At 46.0% G+C, this 15,753-nt stretch overlaps 1 protein-coding gene and 1 long non-coding RNA gene across 3 annotated transcripts in view; both read left to right on the plus strand.

Moving 5' to 3' along the window:
- The first annotated feature begins 2,656 nt into the window (after window positions 1-2,656).
- LOC135301147 (uncharacterized) lies at window positions 2,657-5,658 on the plus strand. Its single transcript, XR_010362883.1, has 3 exons — window positions 2,657-2,906; window positions 3,103-3,361; window positions 3,462-5,658. It is a non-coding gene; the product is annotated as an uncharacterized LOC135301147 (long non-coding RNA).
- A 1,336-nt stretch (window positions 5,659-6,994) lies between these two features.
- AEBP2 (AE binding protein 2) overlaps window positions 6,995-15,753 on the plus strand; it is a 37,690-nt gene continuing 28,931 nt past the window's right edge. Inside the window, exon 1 of one of the 2 annotated variants that reach the window (XM_064421423.1) lies at window positions 6,995-7,738. In XM_064421423.1, the coding sequence (XP_064277493.1) occupies window positions 7,047-7,738 (692 nt within the window). In that variant the 5' untranslated portion in view covers window positions 6,995-7,046. The remainder of the gene's footprint in view (window positions 7,739-15,753) is intronic. The other variant, XM_064421424.1, reaches the window with a different exon arrangement.

Below are 15,753 nucleotides of genomic sequence, written 5' to 3' on the forward strand. Positions count from 1 at the left end.
GATCAATTCTACAGAATCACAGAAAAGTTAAGGTTGGAAGGCACCTCAGGAGATCACAGAGTCCCCCACTCCAAGCAGCAACAGCTGGAACAGGCTGCTCAGGACCGTGTCCAGATGTGGTTTGAATAACTTCACAAACAGCAATACCACAACCTCTCTGGGCAATCTTTTCCACTGCTTGAAAGTGAAAAAGTTTCTTCTTACATTTAAAGAGGATTAATGTTCTGCATCTCAGTTTGTGACCATTGACTCTTGCCCTTGCCAGACACCACTAAGTCTGGCTCCATCTACTTCACTTCCCCTCTCAGATATTTATACCTTGATAAGATCCCCCTGAGCCTTCACTTTTTGGGGCTGAACAGCCCCAGCTCTCTCAGCTGCTCCTCATCTGACATGCTCCACTCCCTCAATTATCTCCAGGGCCCCTTGCCGGGCCCTCCACAGCATGTTCTGGGAAGCTGAGAACTTTGTTTGGAAGGACATGTGTTCACAAGGGTTTGATCTTGGAAGGATAGGAGATTGTTTCAAGAAAAAAAAAGAGGAGAAAAAAAAAGGACATAAACTTTATAACTAGATTTCTGCAAGGGGATTTTTGTTTAAATTTTACGAAACATCAATTTAAAGAAATCTAAAACCGTTCTATGGAAAATCCAGATTCTGCTTACCACCACAAATTGAAGAAGGGGAGTTACCACAAGATGAAGAAGGGGAGTTTTAAAGTAATCCTAGAACAAGGAAAAGCTATTGTAAACTTGTACTCCTTCCAAGCTGTGATTTGTATTTAATTAGCATTCAATTAATTATGTGTTTCTGTTTGGTTGTAATGGTTACACACCGGTTTTGCAACATGCAAGATCTTGATTACTTTTATGGTTTTTGAAACGAATTTCCATGTGAGCAAAAAAGCCTCTGCTCCTGACTTCACATCCATATTTTTAGGGAAAAAACAGGATTTACTGCCTAATGTGCTTGTGCAGAATTGCCCCCTCAGCTGGGATGGACTCCCCTGGTTTTACTGTGAGGTTCTGCAGCAAGTGACCTGCAGAAAATAAAGGGACATCCTGGTGACAATATGTGCACAGGCACACACCTTCATTGAAATCTGGAATCCAGCTCTGTTTTGCATAAGAATGTTGAGAAAACCAATTCCCCAAATTAACAGCATGTAAAGACTCTGTAATCTGGAAGCAAATATTTTAATTATCTCTGGCTAAAATGAATCTAAATTACAGCATTTAAGGATGTTGATTCTTCTGAGACTTAAGAATTTTGGCTGCCTTTACTGAAAAAGAGCAAACTGTGCCAAAAAGAAAATGTACACAAGGAGGTTTTGGGAGGAAAAGAAAGTATTCCTGATAATTTATGTAGGTTTTTTAGTCATGAATAAAAATATTGACAATACTGATGACAGAGAAAAGATGCTTTATTTGCTTGTACAGTCCCACATATATTACTGTTTTACTTGTTCATATGATATATTGCATCGGTTACTTAAATTTTCCACTTGAAAAACTTTCCCAATAGTTTCAAAGAAAGGCACAGTGCACTTTTAGCATGTACTTATGCAAGTCCCTGGAAGTCACAAAAATTAAGAGACATGGAGTGACAGGATTAATATTCAGCTAGAGCAGTGCAAATGTTCTGAGAGTAGCTTTTGTTTCTGAAGCAAATTCTGAGTTCGTTCTCAGTGGTATCTATAATAACTAACAGGATATCACAGCTGAATAGCACCTACTTGAAATTCTGTGCTTATATTTCAGGTTTTGCAGCAGCCTGTAGAGCACATCAATGAACCATATTGCAAGGCCTCCTAATGCCTTGAACTCACAGCTTTTTTATCTTTCACTTACAAGAAATTTTCAGGCTTTATTATTTTGCATTTCCTGTTTTCCTTCAATATAACTTGACAACAAATTGAGCATCAGTCAGTGTGCATTTTAGAGGTTTCATCTATTTGTAAGGTATGTGATTCCTTTCAAATACATCAGAATATCTGTGGAACACGGCCTTCCTTCCACTGTTGGTGTTTATAGATGGCTTAAAGCAGAGATGCCCTCATCTCCACTGGGCTGGCTGGAGTTTGCCACAAATGCAAATAGAATGAATGTTAGGATGTGCTTTTGGATGAGCTCCAGATTGACAGAACAGGGTTTTCCATTCCTGAAGTAACCCCTGGTTCTTCATGTCACCTTAGCAAGTTTTTAACTTTTTTTGTTCCTCTTTTCCCCATCCCCAGAGAGTTACATTTGACTGAGGAGCTTTCTGAAGTTTCATGACCTAACAGGAACAGAATGCCATTTTATTTTTTTTCCTCCTAGCTACCACTAAAAGCAGTTCCCTGGTCTAGATCATGGCAGGAATTTCAGGGACAGCTGTGCTGGCACCAGAGAAGAGGCAGCAGATCAGCGTGACACAAAGCAGGGGCAGGGCAGAGCGGGAAGAAGGTCCCAAGCAGTATCAAGAATTCATTTTGCTGCAAAATGTTTTTCAAAGCCAGTTACAATCCCAGAGAAAACTCAACACTCCTGGGGAGGAAAGAGGAACCCTTTCCCAGCAGCCTTCTTCTGCCTGGCCCAGCCTAAGCATGGCTTGCAGTTTCTCAGAGTCATGGTTTCTAAGCAGACAGTAAAGATTAAAGGCAGCTTTAAAAGGAAAAGAGCATGGGAGCTGAGTTTAAAGGGAGAATTAACTGGGTGCTGCAGGAGAGGGTGGGGTCAGAATTGCATCACGAGGCAATTGCAGCCCAGTCTGAAGGGAAGGGTGAGAACCCAGCGCTGCTCACTTGAAGCAATGACAGATGGCAGCCTCTTCTTCCAGACCTTGGACTGGGATGGAGAAGGGTGGGGTAGAAAGAAGGGAAGGGTGCAGTTTCCAGAAGCTGCTGAGTAGGCAGAATATTGAGCAAGGTGAGTCATGAGGTGCAGGCAGCAGGAATTTCCTGCACTGCTTAAGACGTGCATGGGGACGCAGGGGTTGGAGAAGGGAGCTCAGGGAGCAAATGCTTAGCTTTACACAATCTCTCCTGGTATCCTAGCAAGTGTCAGACTGGATGTCACCTTTCCTGTACCTCAGGCCTATTTAATTTTTCTTCTCTCTTTATAGGCCTTTCTTGCTGTATTGAAGTGGTTTTCTTGAATACTGTATGACATAGTACTATAATGCTGATCAAAGTTAGGGAAAAACCCTCAAGAAACCTGCCTTACATACATCTTCTGGTGATCTCACCTAAGTGTCCTTCAAGAAAGCCCCACAAAACAGCAAAATTGCTGTGAATCAAGAAAAGAAGAAACAACTTCTCTGGAGCGTGCTTGTTACTGATCCTGCTGTCACTGTGAATGCCCTGCACCCTGGTGTTCCTGAGGTAAGAGAATAAAATCTTCACTTCTTCTCCCTGCTCTGCTGTGTCTACAAGTTGTTCTTCTTGAGCTAATGGCCTGCTTGGAATCTTTGCCTGTGAACAGGCTTCTCCTGGTTTATCTACCGGCTTTTTAAAATGTATTTTATTATTTTGCACTTTGTTGATTCCTCAACACAAATGTCTGAGCTTTAAAGCATCGTTGTAAGGTGATCATACCAAGCTACACTGAGCACATCAGAAACCCTTTGTGTGAACGACAGAGTAACATTCACCCAAGTGAACGATGTGGTTTTTCTCCAAAGGATTTCCTAACAGGAGTCTCCTCCTTTGAGCTTTTATCACAGCATTCAAATGTAAATGATTTAGATGCTTTTGCAAGTTGTGGAATCACCTGTTCTCTGACAGATCTCTTTCAAGAGGTTTGAAAAGTCAAGAAACCTTGGAGAAAAAGGAAATCTAGCTTCGGTAAGGTGCGTGGGTTTGTACAGAGAAAGCTCAGTGAGCAATAATCACTGCTGCTTGCACTTGATTAGGACTTTATTCCAGCACTCAAGGGCCGAGCCTGCACGCAGAATTTTGTGTGTTTGAAAACCTGAGAGCAGGACACCGAGAGATTACCACGGAGTTTTCCTTTGATGCCTGCCTGCTGCAGCAGTGACCCCGTTGGTACTGAGCGCTTGCTTAAATGCCAAGTGATTTCCATCAGGCAATAGAAAAGTGCCGAGTTTCCTTCCCTGAGCCTCTCTGAATACACAGATTACCTAACGAGCTGGCGTCTCTACCGCCCTGCTTAGGAGAGCGGAAAGTGGGAGGTCGAATCACCCTGCTCGCTTTCAGTGCCAAACACGGGGAGCCTTTGCGTGCACGCAGCACCTCAAGAAACCCAGAGAGACCTGGGGGAGAAAAGAAAAAAAAGGAAAAAAAAAAAAAAGACATTTGAGCACACAGCGGAGCCGATCAGGACAACTGACATCAGGGTACATAGAGTTTTTTATGATGACTTTTCTACCCTTTATCACATATTCATCGTTCGTGGAAGGTGGTTTTTACCGAAGCCCTTCATATATTTTTGGTTTCTCATGACTCGATATCTCTCTGCTTCTGTCCCTTGCTGCAGAAGGGCATCAGTGGGCACTAGAGACACAGGCATTATTTCAGCTACCGCCGTTCCTGGGCTGAATCAAGGCTGGGTTGTTTTTGAAACGTCACCCTTCGTGTTCGATTAGAGCAGTGACTGCAACACCCACCCGGAGCCCCCCGCCCTCCCCCGCAAAGCACAGCACACGCTGTTACCAGGAGGAAAGGCAGAGCAGGGCACAGAAACTCAGGGTCTGGCGGAGTTAGGAGACGTGCAATGCACGTCTTGCACAGATGAGAAGCAGCATTGCAGCTGTTCTTGTCCTTTTTTCCCCCTCTGGATTTTTTTTAAAGCATTCTTAGCATTTCTACTTTCTAGCTGAGGCTGGGTTCTTAGAAAAGTGAGGAATTATCATCGCTTTTTCACTGTTGTTGGTTTCCAAAATTTGCTTATGCTCCTCTGCAGGCTAAATATGTTACTGGTTTGTTTTCAAAGATTAATCCAGTGTTGAGTCCCCAACCCCCTGCTGCTGTTTCAGTGCTGTGGCTCTCTATTTTGGCTGCTACACCACAGCTTGTTCTTGTTGCTGCTCACAGCTACATCTGTTGATGGGCTGGGAGCCATCTCCAGCTATGCAAATGCAGGAGCACCTTCTCCAGATTTTAATCCTACGCAGCTAACTTCTCCTGGAATCCAGGATCTCTGTGGAGGTGCCAGATATGCCTGCTGTAACTTGAGTTGGTGATGTTCTTCCTCATGTGCACAAGGCACAACACTGTTCTGGACTGAGTTGTGGTTCTGTGTTTGTTTTTAAACTTAACTACCACGGCTTTGTGATTTTTGTTTTAAATGTGGCAAGCTCGGTAAGCATTGGCTAAAGACTGACAGATGTAGGATATTTAAAATTCACATGGAACAGCATTTTATTACCTTTGGTTTATTTACCTTTGATTGAATAGCTTTCATTACCCTTCTCATCTCTCCAATAATTTGTCAATCTACCTGATTGTATCTCTGTGTTCAGATTGTACCTTTCTGTTCTACTGCCAATCCCCATCCCATGTACTTTACTGTAAACTTTATCCCATTCTACATTCTACATGCTCATTAAATGACCTTAATTTTCAAACTGTGTTCTGAAGCTTCTGTGTGATTGACAGTCATCCTGCTGAGATTTCACCTCTCCCCTTTTACACATCCGTAGGTTTAGATTGGGTATTAGGGAGAAATTCTTGCCTGTGAGGGTGGGCAGGCCCTGGCACAGGGTGTTCAGGGAAGCTGTGGCTGCCCCTGGATCCCTGGAAGTGTCCAAGGCGAGGTTGGAAGGGACTCTGAGCAACCTGCTCTGGTGGAAGGCATCCCTGCTGGGCAAGGGTTTGGAATGAGATTATCTTTAAGGTTCATTCCAATCCAAGCCATTCTCTGATATCTCACATTCTCTTTTGGTCACACAGTTTTCCCCCAGGAGCCGGGAAGCCTCTTCCCTGCCAGGACAGGTTCCAGGCCAGTTTGTTCTGGTCCATTCTCCCCTCCTTGCACAGCGCGGTGTTTTCCACTCCTTTTCCAGCGGCGCTGGGTCCCTTTCCCCATCTCCTTCCTGCCTCGGCCGAGCCGAGCAGTGGCACTCCTGCCCGGCTGGCTCCCCAGCGCCCTGCAGCTCTTCCCCAGGAGCCTCGCTTCTCCCGTTCCGGGCGCTCCGTGTCCCGCTTCCCCCCGCCGTGCCCGTGAGGGCATCCGAGGTGACCGTGAAGGGACCCTGCGTGACCGTGAGGGGACCCGCGGTGCCCATGAGGGGATCCGAGGTGCCCGTGAGGGGATCCCGTGTGCCCGTGAAGGGATCCGCAGTGCCCTTCAAGGGATCAGCGGTGCCCGTGAAGGGATCAGCGGTGCCCGTGAGGAGATCCGCTGTGCCCGTGAAGGGATCAGTGGTGCCCATTGAGGGGACCCTGCGTGCCCGTGAAGGGGATCCTGTGTGCTTGTGAGAGAACCCGCGGTGCCCGTGAGGGGACCCGCCGTGCCCGGTGCCAGCGCAGCCCCGCCTGCCGCGCCCTCCGCCGGGGCCGCCCTGCTCCGGCTCTGCTCCTTGTCCAGCGCCAGCCGGGAATGTCCCCGCCCCGCTGTGGGGCACTGGTGCCGCGGGGATTTGTCCTGGAGCGAGGCGGGGGAACCGGGAGCGCCTCGTTCCCGGCTCCCGGCGCGTCCCGCGGCACTCCCCGCTGTCCATGGACCGGCGGCTGGGATGCCCGGTGGATTCGAACCGAGATTCCCGGGGGATTCCAGGACGGGGATTCACGCTGGGATCCCCGGCAGACTCCCCCGCCACCGCCCCTTCGCGCCGGGGGCGGCGGCCGCCGCCGCTCCGCCCTCCCCGCGTTGTTTGTCCCCCGGCGCGCTCCGTAGCGCGTGCGGCGGCGGCGGCACGAGCCGAGCCCCGCCCCGCCCCGCCCCTCCCCGGCGGCGCGGGTGCGCGAGGAGGGCGAAGGAAGGAGGAGCGGGCGGCGGGAGCGCGCGCCGGCGGCGCGCACGGGGCCGCGCGCGCACGCCCCCGCCGCGCGCACGCCCGCCCGCCCGCGGCCGGCCCCGCGCGCGCGGCAGCGACTCGCAGGCGCCATGGCGGCCGCTCGCTGCAGCGACATGGCGGAGCCCCAGCGGCGCCTTCCCGGGCAGGCGGCGCCCGCCGAGGAGGAGGAGGAGGCGGAGGTGGCGGCGGCGGCGGCGGAGGTGGAGGTGGTGGCCGCCGCCGCCGCCGCCGCCGCCGGTGGGGCTGGATCCTCCTCGTCATCGTCGCCGCCGCCGCCGCCTTCGTCCTCGGCCGCGGCGGAGCCGGAGCCGCTGCTGCTGCTGAACGGCGAGGCGGAGAGCATGTCGGAGCCGAGCCCGGAGAGCGCCAGCCAGGCCGGGGACGGGGAGGACGAGGACGAGGAGGAGGAAGAGGAGGAGGAGGAGGGCGGCGAGGAGGAGGAGAGCAGCCTGGTGGGCAGCAGCAGCAGCAGCAGCAGCACGAGCAGCGGCTGCTGCAGCGACGAGACCCGCTCGCCGAGCCCCGGCGGCGGCAGCGAGGCCGACGCCAAGGAGGAGCCCAAGGGCCCCCGGGGCAGCCAGGAGGACGGGCCGGGCCGCGGCGGCGGCGGGGGCGGCAGCAGCTCCAGCAGCGTGTCCAGCGGCGGCGACGAGGGCTACGGCACCGGCCCCGGCACGGGCGGCGGCAGCAGCTGCGGCAGCGCCACGTCGGGCGGCCGGCGGGGCAGCCTGGAGATGTCCTCGGACGGCGAGCCCCTCAGCCGCATGGACTCGGAGGACAGGTCAGTGCCCGGCCTCGGCAGCCCCCGCTGCCCGGGCGCCGCCCCGCTCCCTCCCGCGGCTGTCACGGCAGCCACAGGTTTCCCCGGCCAACTTGTGCCGGGCCCCCGCCCCTGCTCCCCGGGGCCCCCGGCTGCCCGATGGCCGCGGAGGAGGGGGCGCTCCCCGGCCATCGCGGCCCCGCCGGGCGCTGCCGCCGCCGCCTCCTCCTGCGGGGCCTCTTGCCTCGGAAGCTGCGGATTTTTCTCAGATGGTGCTCTCGGGGTTCTTCAGGGCTGTGTCTTGCGGCAAAGCGCAGGTGGGGTGAAGCTTCGGGGTGGGGAATGCGTCTCTGGATGCGGTTTGACCTGCGCCCGCAACAGGGTCTCTGCTCTAGAGGGAGAAAACCGAGTGAAAGCCTCGTAAAACGTGAGGGGGAAAAAACCGAGTTTGCTGAAATAAAAAGGAGACCAGCCTTTCCTGCATTGCGTGTGCACAAGTAATAATCGTGCACGGTGTGAAGTGGGGCTCAGAGTCACCATTGAATGAGTTCTGTAATTGTGGATTTCAGAATCTGTAAGGATGAATTCTTGAGCTTTTGTGTGTTAAAGCTGCGCATTTAATTTTACCAAGATTCTAGCTCGGTTCTGGTGAAAAGGCACAGCCGAGTTCTCACACATGGTTGAATTCGACCATTCAGGTCTGTTTCAGCCTACTGAGTCAAGCATTTCAAAGAACACGGCTTATGTAGGAGCTCTCCTGGATGTTGTATGCAACAGTTTACTTGAAAAACTGAAAATAGGATGGAAAAAGGATGTAAAAACAGTGTGAAAATGCTGTGTGCCCCTTGCTAATTAGTCCTTTGAAATAGTTAAGAAACTTGTACGATTTTTCTATATGTTTAGCAGAAAAAGTATCAGACTTCTCTGCTAGAGTTACACTTAAGTAACAATTAGAATTTTATTTGTATTTTCTTAGGATAGTTTCACTGTTAAGTGTGGAGAATTGCGTGGTTTGGTCCAGAAATGTACTTTGAATATATGTTAGATCAAAATCTTTGTAACTGTACAAGTACCTATATTTCAGAATGAAAACGGGGCATGACTGGACCTAACCTCGAAGATTAAAACCAGCCCAGCAAACCCCTCGTGAGTCAGTTCCCCAAAACCATGTAATTGGCCTAAAAGTCTTAGGAAGACAGAAAAAAATTCAGGTTTTTGGTTTCCATCAGACTTCTGAGACTCACAGAAGTCACGTTTTCTTTCTTCTAAACTTACGCGAGTGGAAAAGGGGTGTGGAGGTTTGGGTTTGTTTGTAGGTTTGTTTGTTTTCTGTTTTTTTCAAAAGCTGAGATTTTACGTGCAATTGACTAAGTATGGGAGTAGACTTCTGGAAAAACACCAGGTACATAAAGGAGCTTTAGGATGACAGTTTTTTCTTTTTCGTAGAGTGAAAGTCTGAATCTCATCCTGATCTCATCCAAGTGCGTGTCGGGCTTGAGGAAATAACAGAAATAACTTGCAGGGGTTTTCTGGAAGTAGCGTCATTATGCCTTGCCCTGTGCCCTCCGGAGCTGGTTGCTACTTTCTTTCTCTGTCATTGTTCTCGTGGTCCTCTTGCTGTACGTGGTTAAATCCTCGTGTGTGTGTGTCCCTGCTCCTTCCCTTTACCACCAGGAGCAGGACTCTTTGTGTTTAGTGGTTTAACTAAGGACTGTGCCTTGTTTTGAATCTTTGCAAAGTTTTCTCTTGACCTGCCAGGATGGAAGCTTGGGGTGTTGAGGGTGTGTTTTGTGCTGCAATTGCAAGGCCTGCTTGTTGAGTTGGTGGGAGAAGAGCAATGCTGCCAAGAGTGCCATTTGTTATTCCTGGGGTTGGAAAATTTCGTTTGGTGTGCACTCTTTGCTGCAGCGTGTTAGAATGCTTTATTATTTTTGTCACATGTAGTCCAGCAAGTTGCTCGCTTGACATTGTGATCCAAATGATTGCTGCTGCTTGGAAGGCAGCCACAGCATAATCCTGTGCCTTTCAGATGGTCACACAGACAAGCAGAGTGCTGCAAAAGGTAGGGATGTGCTGAGGAGTTAGAGTGTGTAAATTGGAATAGTGAAATACCAAGGAAGAGCTGGAAGCAGCTTCGACTTAATATATTGAATTCCCGAAAGAATAAATTATTTGTTGATTTGGTCACCTCCGGATTAAAATGGAAATTCTGTGACTGTTAGAGAATGATATTTTATTGTTATTTAAGTGTTGTTTAATCTGGGGTAGTTAGTTGTGCAGTACTTCATGACCTTTGCTGACTCCCCGTGTCTCCGAAGTCCTGAGGAGCTCGGTGTCTGACTCTGTGTGTTGTAAAGATTCCCTGGGGAGGGAGTAGAGAGAAAAGGGAAGAGATGGAACTAACAGGCTTGACTTTTCAGAGCCTGGGTTTAGCCAGAGGAAGCTGGGAGGAGAGTGTTCTCAGTAAAGACTCTCCTGCTGTCAGCAGGTTTGGTAACATTCACATCATGCCCCTGGGCTTGGGATTTTTTTTTCTTGCTTCCTCTTTAGAAAATTTGAATGAATTAAAGGGTGTGGTAAGAGGGCCTGAATTACGTGAGTGATCAAATTCCCATTTCCTTGTGCATGTTCTTTATCATTCTCCACGTTGTGTTATCTCTGACTTTTCCTTTAGTGATATCAAATACAAATGAAGCAGATGAAGAGGAAAATCTTGCATATGGTCAAAATAGAGCTACTGTTCAACAACTTCTATTTTTAACATTTTACTGTATTTCGAGAGTATCCGCTGACAGCAAAAAATAATTTGTAGGAAATTGGTCAGTATTTATAATAACACGAGAAATAAATAAAGAGGTGACTATCAATGCCCTGAAATTTAGGGTGAATTTTAACCCTGCATTTCCATACCTGCAGATAGACTTTGTACTTTGCTACAACATGCTTATCTTCCCTCCCAAAAAACCCAGAAAGGAAAAAGCAAAGCCCAGACTGACACCCAGGATAAACAACCAAGGTGGCATTTTCAGCACACAGGAGAGTTCAGTGCACTAACTCTAGGACTGGCAGGTATCTCGTTGATCTGTAGTAGTTCCATTTTTTCCCTGGGAATTGTGCTAAGTTCCCACTGCTGTGCAGGAGTTTGTCTGTGACTTTTGTGAGCCAGCTCAGATCAGCTGGCTGAGTAATAATAGTCTGCATTCAAGCCTAGTGATCCTCTGGATTTACAGTTGGAACAATGACTATTATCAGCACGTGAATGCTGCTCATTTTCTTGTGCCTTTCCCCAACTTGAGACCTGTGCTGAAAGGATGGATGTGTTCTTCCAGCTCTGGAGCTGCTAGTCTTGCTGTAATGCTGAGAAACATTTGACAGGACTTGAAAAAATAATGGTTCAGTTAACTATAAACACTGAAGCTGGACCTAAGCAAATGCATGGATTTGGTTATAAACCAGCTGAGCTGAGCGTGATGGAGATGCATCTGCAGCTCCCTGCTGTTGTTACTGCTGAATTATGATATTTTCTTACAAACACTTAGTTTACTGAAATAATTTAAATATTGTTTACTGGAACACTTATTATGGAAATGTATTTAAATCTGAAATAGTTTCATCGTCAGATTTTGTTTGGTTTAGAAAGCAGTGGTAGGTCTCGCAGTTGGAAGTTGCTGAGCAGAAATTAAAGTAGTAAATCTGTATGAAGAGCTTTTTTGTTCACCCTTGTGAATTTGTCTTGTCACCTGGAAGTTCCCCCTGGTTTACTATTCTTACATTATCTTTACCCCTCTTAGCAGTTTTTCCTTTGCTCCCTCCTGCTCCTGGCTGGGCAGTGAGCATGGGGAAGGTGCATTGGGGCTGCAGGATCAGCTGTTCTGCTGCGGGAGCTGGGAGTGCTGATTGATGTGCTCCTGGGCCAAGTGCAACAGGTTGTCTTTGGACCTGTGTAATAATCTGTCCCTTAGGCACAGCACTAAATAATGCCCATCTTACAGGCAATTTTTCATGAAACTTGTAAGGCTTTATTTTCTTTTTAATTTCTTTTTTGTTTTGTTTGTTTGTTTGGGATTTTTTGGGAGGGGATAACCTTTTCATGTTTTTTGTTACTCACCAACAAGTCAGTTATTGTGGGGCCCTGACTCAAGGAGTACTTAATAATACTCAGTGGCAGTTTGTGTTCTTAACCACATAAGACTTGCAAAATACTTCTAGAAATGTTATTATTCTGTTCCTATTTAATAGATGAGTAGTTTTGAAAACACATGTCAGATAAGTTTTTCAGTAGTAAACTTTTCTGTGCTTCAGATTATGATGTTTTTTCATTTTACTGAGTGAAGTGACAGTGTGGAACTAATGGGTTGAAAGATAAGAGGTTTAGACATGAAAATTCCAGGCTCTAGTCTGAGTTTTTTTAAATCTCATGTAAAATGAAGGCCTTGTCAACCTTTAAGATGTATGCTGATTTAAAAATACTAGTTTTAATTCTAGGCTTTATTTTGTCTATCTTTTAAAATCTTAAAAGTGAAGAACTTCCAAGGTTGGCTTGGCAGTGGCACTCAGGTTGTATGAGTGACATTTATGAAGGCAGAGCAGTAAATCTGAAATACAGTCCTGAGGACATGTGGTACTAATAGGTGTGTTTCATGGATCCATGTGACCAGATTAAAAAGTGCTTCAGGCCTCTCTTTGCTGCGTAGTCTCACTTGTTCCTATGCAGGAAGTGAAGAATCATTCATTAGCACTTAAGGCAAGGTGGTTAAGTCGTTAAATATTTTTTTTGAGTGTGTGTAATATTGCCATGTCACAGTGAACTACACAGAGGTTTACCCGGGTTTCAGAAATTCTGCTGAAAATTGTATTTGCTGTATTTCTAACTGCTTTTATTGTTGCTGTAGTTATTTGCTTTCAAATTGCAAAATAAACCCCTTGTTTCTGTAATGGTTATGTTCAGGCCTTTCTGGCACGGGAGAAAATAGCTTTTGATGGGTAGACAAAACAGCCCAGATATTTTGTATGGTGAGTATCTTTATTACTGAAGCTGTTGGTTGGTATAATTGAGTGGTTAACATGAGGTCTTTTTGTGAACTAGATGAAAGAGCTTGGTATAATGAGCTGTTATAGTTATTGTAGTAAGATGTAAATATACTTCATAGAATTTGAGAAAAACATTTTCCTATTCAGTGTAAGACAGAATTAGTTTTGCTTTTATGTAGGATTTGAACGTCCACACCGGTCTGTGTGCGTGTTGTGTTAAGTTTGTGACATCATCAAGTCTGGTAACTTCTAAATACAAGGTTTAATAGATGGGTTTTTTCAGGGAATTGCCTTGGCAGTAATGGAAAAAAACTGTCTTGATTTTTCCTTCCTCCCCCCCCTTTTTTTTTTTGCCTTTCCCTGTTTCACTTTGCAGTGAAGTTAAACAGGGTGTCACACGCAGCCGTTTGGCAGAGGTGTGACATCACATTCTGGAGCTGGTCACAGATAAAGCCACCTCTCTTGGATGATGCAGTGGAAATGTTCCACCATACCACTCGTGCTCAGATCTTCCCACAGCTTTCTAGTACCTCTCATATATTTACATATTTTTTTAAAACCCCTGCCCAGCTGGAGAGGAGCGGTGGGGGAGTGAGCAGCAGGGAGAGCTGGCGTGGAAGTCAGCAGTGTGGAAATCCACCTAGAACCCCTTGCCTTGGGGTGCTTGGAGAGCAGTCTGGGGTTGGCTGGGAAAGTGGTGCACGGCAGAGCAGGGAGATGGAAGGCAGATGGAGCTTTCGAGACAAGAATAGAGGTTTCTGGCGAGGGGGTGATGTGAGATACACACAGAAAACTTCTGGGATGCGAGGGAACGAGATTTGTCTGATAGCCTGAGGGGAAGAAGAGAACTGAACCCAAAGAAAGTGAAAAATTGGTCTCTGCTGTAAAGTAGCCAAGTAATTGCAGGGAGTCATCGAGGCAGGTGGGAGTGCAGTCTCCAGTGAAGTTGTGCAGGAGACAGAGCAGAAGAGGGTAAGGAACTTCTTCGTATGAGCTGTGAGTTTTGTCCACTCTCCCTGTTCCTGTTAAAAAAATATGATGGCATGACTTGCAGAAATACAAAGTGGCAATTTTGTAAGATTCCCTGAGGTAGAGATTTCTTTGGTTCTCTATCTATGTAACTGATTCTTTTTTATAACTATATGTTTTCTGTCTGGGGTTGTTAAAAAAATATTTGTTTTAGAAAATGAAATATAAATATTCCATGTTGTGCTTGCTGCTTATCATTGGTTTTGTGATACGCAAAGATAGTGATTACAATTGTGGTTTTGCAGCATTCAAAGGTAACAAAGAACTGGGGAAAATTTTTGAAGCCTTTTGAGATGCTGAAGTACTTTTTTCCCCCCTTAAGAATGATAAAATGTAAAGCAAGAAAGACCTGGGATTTCTTTTCCCATATCTAATTTTCTTTTCTATACTAGAATGTACATTCTTAAATAAATTTTGCTGAACTTCTGTTGCTAATGTTTAATGAATTCTTTCTTTATTTGATAGAGGTTACTTAAGGTATATGCCAAGATATTTGATAGAGAAAAGCAAAAGATTTATGACTGTTTATGATTTTGCAAGTCCTGTTGTCATCCTGGTGCAGCATAGAGGAGTGCACTAATTCAAACAGCTTGTGTAATGTCAGAGGGAGAAAACTGCACCTTGGTGGTTTGAGACTTGTGAAAAACTTACTGTTGGCTCATACAGCGGTTTTATGATTTATTAAATATGCCTAAATAAGAACCTAGCATAAAGAAGTTCCACTTACTATTAATGTCATTCCATGTAGCCTTTTGTATAAATTACTAGCTCCCCTGTAAAATTGCAGTAAAGTCCTTATTTTGAGCATTTTAGTTAATTGTGCTGTAGTAATGACTTATGTTCCAAATGAAAAAACAAATCTTAAAAATGCAAAGAAAATATTATCAATATGTGCAAAGAAATGTAAATATTTCTTTTTCCTTTGAAATAAAACTCTTTTTGGCATGTCTTTAAGTAGAGTTCCTTAGGGTGACATGAATGCTAAGTTACAGCTTAGACAGTTGGTACAAGGAGAAGTTAATTCAGTGTCCCACAGAACAGGAGTCAAACCTTCATTTACGATCTTTTTGTTACGAATTAGGCCAGTTAGTGGAGCTGTACTTTGCTGGTTTCTTTGCTTTTGATGCATGGCTAATACTTGAAGTAAATACTTGAAGGAGCAAGTATTCACTGAGGTAGAAATAGACAAGGCTGCTGCTTTCTACAATGCTATCCTAGCTGTGTATTTTTTCCCATTTTAAGTTGAAGTTAACGTGATGATAACTGAAACTGGAAGGATTTTTTAGATCTGCTCTGTAAGTTTTCATCTTTCTTTGGTCATTTTATGTTCCATTTGTTTTCTTCGTTCTGGGATGAGAGGAGGCATCCTGAGCTTGAGGGAGCAGATGAAATTTCCTTGAAGGCTGTTATCTTCCAGTGCTGATTAGACAATTTCATAATGGTTCTCAAAGTGGGAAGCACTGTTAAAAGAATAAATTATTTCTGGTGGTACTTTAGTGGGTATTTTTCTCTTTTTCTCTGCTTCTCCGAAGCTGTGCTAGTAAACACACTCCTTTATCAGTAAAGGCTGAAAATTGTGAACCACTTGTTGCTGTTCTCTTAACTTTTCAGGGAGATTATTGACTTGAAGATAACATGGTTCCCAGAAATGAAAGGCAGTTTTATTTGTATCTTTAAGGCAGAGTCGAGTACAGTTTCTTGATTTGTGTAATCCTTTTGCAGAATGTCATCTTTGTGCTGTCATATCACAAGGCACATATGTTTAACCTGCTCTATTTTTGCACTGTTCCTCGGATATTTTGGCATTCCAAATTTCCTCAGTGTCCTTCCAGTTGCTCTGTATGCTGCAAATCCTGTGATGCCCTGGGTTTGTGTTATGCAAGTATTATGAGCCCAAATATCCTAGGAATAACAATCTAAATAATCAAATTAAGTGATCCAGGAGAGTGGAAACAGCTCTAGAGGTGGTGAATCAT

This window comes from Passer domesticus, chromosome 5 (assembly GCF_036417665.1).
Source record: "Passer domesticus isolate bPasDom1 chromosome 5, bPasDom1.hap1, whole genome shotgun sequence".
NCBI classification, from domain to species: domain Eukaryota; kingdom Metazoa; phylum Chordata; class Aves; order Passeriformes; family Passeridae; genus Passer; species Passer domesticus.